General features: G+C 45.0%; 1 protein-coding gene across 1 annotated transcript in view; it reads right to left on the reverse strand.

Annotated features, from left to right (window-relative positions):
- The window catches only part of ACRBP (acrosin binding protein), a 16,912-nt gene extending 12,763 nt beyond the window's left edge, over positions 1-4,149 (reverse strand). Inside the window, exons 1-2 of the mRNA XM_014523037.2 lie at positions 4,078-4,149; positions 3,087-3,299 (exon numbers count right to left, since the gene is read on the reverse strand). Of these exons, the coding sequence (XP_014378523.2) occupies positions 3,087-3,299; positions 4,078-4,117 (253 nt within the window). The 5' untranslated portion in view covers positions 4,118-4,149. The remainder of the gene's footprint in view (positions 1-3,086; positions 3,300-4,077) is intronic.
- Positions 4,150-4,250: the final 101 nt, after the last annotated feature.

Here is a 4,250-nt window from a genome sequence, read left to right on the forward strand (position 1 = left end):
TTTCCCTGGCAGTTTCTCCCCTCTAGGAGCAGAGCACCGGGGTGCTCTGCGACAGTGGGCATAATGTCAAGATTCAAACAGGGCTAACAAATGTCAGAGTAGGCAACAAACCCAGGTGTTCTACCCAAAATGTCTTTCACTGGGAAAATCTGCTCAGTGTTGTAGACTGTATGCTTATGCATGCAGTGTGAGAGCAGGAGGTGGGGCCTGAGATAATTAGTGCAAAGCTGTCTGCCAATTCCATGCCTACCCATTTAGCCCTATTGGCCATCTGTAAAGGCTCAAGAATTACACATCAGGCTCAAAATATCACAAGGTTTAAAAGCAATAATCTTATGTTGAGTTTTTTAGTCTGTTTTATGATTTGGATCTACCTGTGCCCTTATTAGCATTATCAGCCCTTCCCAATGCCAGAGATCTCACTTCTACACTTTTCATGGCTTCAATTCTCTGTTGTGGCTGACCAGAGGCATCAAGGCACTTTGGCAATGGCTGTGAGCAACTTCCTCAGCCTCTACTGTTTTGCAAGTGCGCAAAGATATCTGTGAGAACTGGAGCTTCTTCAGAACCAACTCTGTGGTGGCTGCAAGACTGGACAGAGAGGCTGGTGATTAAGGTCACCTTACTGAATAGCACACTAGCTAAATATTTCCTAATACTGCCTAAATATTAGGGCTTTTTGACACCAGGAATATTACAGTTTAATTGCCATAATCTGATTATGTGGGGGTAACTTCCCACATGGACCCTAGTATTTCAGAATAAAAATGCCTTTTATGTTTTCATATTATGCTACTTTGGAGGTGGTATAAACTGAAACAGCAAAAGCAGTCATCCCAGAATAAGAATGTCCATACAGGGAGTTAGAGTAGTAGAATTAAACCAGTATGCTTCCCCATGTAATTGGGGGATGTAAATTCCCCCAATTTATCAGCACTTAACAGCTAACAGATGCAGAAAGAGAAGATATAAGTAGATGGCTTAGAAAAATACCTTCTGCCTAAGCAAAATATAAAATATGAGCAGCATATTTCCACAACACATGCTCAGACTCAAATGGAAGCAACAGAGTGATATGCAATAGGTTGTCCCAGTCAATGTGGTTCACTTGCACAGTATTTCATTAGAAGTTGTTTTTGTTTCTAGCAAGATGCTTGAAGCAGAGGATATATACTCTTATGTCTTTGAGTTAGACCTTAATCAGGCTCATGATATGTGCTGCTGAGAGAAGAAGCAAAGAAATGACCACAAAAACTGAAGGTATTAGGAATGACCAAAGCATCAGCATGCACAAAATAGAAGTCAGAGACAAAAAGCAAGAACAGAAGAACACGATTCAAAGAAGGGCAAGAACAAGCAATACAGTGTGGCAGAAAACAGGAAAAATGAGAGTGTCTAGAAGTGATGCTATATGTGGCTTTACAAGGAAAAAATAATTTTTTTTTAAGAGAATGCAACCAGTAACAGAAACACCCTTCTAATGCACACCAAGGGAGGAGTGAGGATGATATGCTCTCAGATAACACCTCATCACCCACACTAAGGCCACAAAATGCAAAGTTAACTTAGTGGGCTGCAAAACAAAAAAGCCCATGTTTTCTATTGAAAAAAATCCCTGTTTTCCTGGCTAGCAGCAACCAGCCACTCAAACAGTGGTCAGAAATGCAACTAACTTTGATTTCTTTTTATTTTTTTGTATATTTTCTGCCATCAGTCAGCTCCACTGTGCAATGGAAAATGTGCGACTGCTGTAACAGCTTTGAGAAAAGGCCCCTTTGTCATCCCACAAACCTACATCCAATTGGACATGATTTTGATCACTGCTAAACAAATGTCTGGCACTGCATTCTCAAGGCTGCTATTACAGATAATGGACTTTAGATTGCCTGCCAGAATTTTGCTTATTTTGCAGCATCAGCAGAATGCCAATGTATCACATCTGGACACCACCACAGCTGGGCCAACAGCAAAGCAGACGCAGCTGTCAAGACTGTCAAGAAACTACTGAAAACAGGACAGTGAGGTAATCAAGCCATAGATAGGGACAGTTCTGCTCAACTGGAGAGCTACAGCAACAGAAGGCATGGACATCAGCCCCTTTAGTCATCTTGTTTCACACTGAACCCGGAGCAAACAAACTTTTGAAGCCAGCAGCAGTGGGAAAAGAGACCGAACAAGTTACACAGCAGTGACAGCAAGTCAGACAGTGCAGTGACAAAAGGCCCAAGGAGCTCCCTGAGCACCAGTTAGAATAGCCAGGGTCCAGACAATTCCTAATGTATATAAAGAGCAGCACCAAGCCTGTACACAGCAATAAGATAAGGATAATTCTACCACTGCAGCTATGGTTTCCTAAGGGCAAACAAAAAATATTGTCCTTGCAAGAAGGAGTTCCACCACATTGAGGCATACACAGTTAGAACTAGCAGCTGCTATTAAATTGCCTACTAAGTTCATAGTTAATTGAAATAAAGTCTGAGCCACAGGGAAGAAACAAAGCAAATGGGTTTTCCCAAAGACATGCGACAGTCTATGTAATCAGGAACCCAAGATGTTGGTGGACAGCAACTGAGGTGTTCCCAAGAGTAGCTTGGCATATTTCAGGAGCTATAATAGCAAAAATTCAGGGTTATACTGATGCATTCAGAGCAGGAATAGCCACTCCCTCTGATCCATACTGGCAGGAGCTGTGCTGAGTCTCTTGGGCAGTGATTCTCAACAAGGGTGCCGCAGCACATTTGGGTACTGTGAGATCCTGTGAAGGGTGCTGTGGGGTGCTGTGCAATATTAGCACTGTTAGGTATGTAAACACCTACACATGATTCATAAGTTAAAACCAGAGATTTCAAATACGAATCCATAGTCAAAAGCACTCTGACCTGTTGTGATTTTTCTGAGTTCTTTGCAACAGAAGATTTGCTCTATTATTTTTCCATAGTCAAAAAATGAGTGAAAAATAAGAGCTGGCATTTTCGAAGGGGTGCTTTGAGTCTAGAAAGGTTGAGAACTGCTGCTCTAGGCACTGAGGTGCTCTTAGCACAGAACTAATGACGCACATCAACCTCACCCACCCAACCTCTCTGTACCCTCTGGGATCCAGCCGTGGTTCTCGTGCTGGTCCAGCCAGATGATATTGGGATCGTAGCATCCTTGCGTGCGTCGGATCTGACAGAACATATTAGCCTTCTGGGAGGATAGCAGGGCAGAGAAAAAGACCTGGTACTCGCTGTCAGACAGTGGGGTACCTGGAGCTGGGGGTGACTTGCCACAGAGAGGCAGCGCCAGCGAGTGCAGAAAAGCTGTGAAGAAGGCAGGACAAGGAGAAGAAAGCCATCAGGCACAGTAAGGGAAATAAAAAAGTAGCTTGTAAACCTGTCAGTCCCCTTTGCTTCCTCAACCAGTAGCTTGGGCCAATAGGCCCATCTGGCCTGAAATTCCCACCTGTCCTCCACATTGGCCAGGCCACAGTAGAACTGTACATCAGAGTTAAGAGGTTTTTCCACAGATCTTCAGAGCCACCCCATTTCCTTTGGATCTGGGTGCATCTGTGAACAAACTGAGCCAGCCAGTCCAGCAGACCTGGTGCCAGGGCCCTAGAGTGAAAGCCTCGATACCATGCCTCCATCTCCCCAAGTCAGCCAGTGCCTTTAACACAATTATCATTAGCTGTGCCTGGTATGTGTTTGGCCCCTACAGCTCTCAGGGCTCATGCTTAACAACAAGGGCTCTGACCTTGTAGCATTTCCTCCTTGTTCTCAAGCCACAGTCCCTTTCTGAGAGCTCCTAGGCTTCCTAACAAAAGAACTAAGAGGGTGAAGTGTATGGAAATGGGGCCACCTAGTGTTTAGGGCTGGAGGATGTTTTGGAAGAGCAAGGGGCCTAGGAGGTGTGCTTGCTTGAGGAAGGGGCTTCCCAGGAGTCTAATCCCTTTGAGGAAAGATGGCCGCATACATCCTCTTAAGTAGCTAATATATGTACAGCACCACAGCTCATGGGTTCAGGGGTTCGAAGTGGCCCCTGACAGGGATGAGGCAACCTGATCAGGAGAGGGGTGAAGGGTGTCTGCAGGTTACTCACCCACCAGGAGAGCATAGGGCAGAAAATGGAGCCCCATCATTTTTCCACTTTAATGCCAGCCTCCAACCCACACCAACAGCTCCTGTTTCAAAGGGCAATATGGAAAGAGAACACTGCGACCTCACAGTTGACCTCACAGTCGGAGCCTTGGGGACATGCCCACGGGGGGGGGG

This window comes from Alligator sinensis, unplaced genomic scaffold (genome assembly GCF_000455745.1).
Source record: "Alligator sinensis unplaced genomic scaffold, ASM45574v1 scaffold1238_1, whole genome shotgun sequence".
NCBI lineage: Eukaryota > Metazoa > Chordata > Crocodylia > Alligatoridae > Alligator > Alligator sinensis.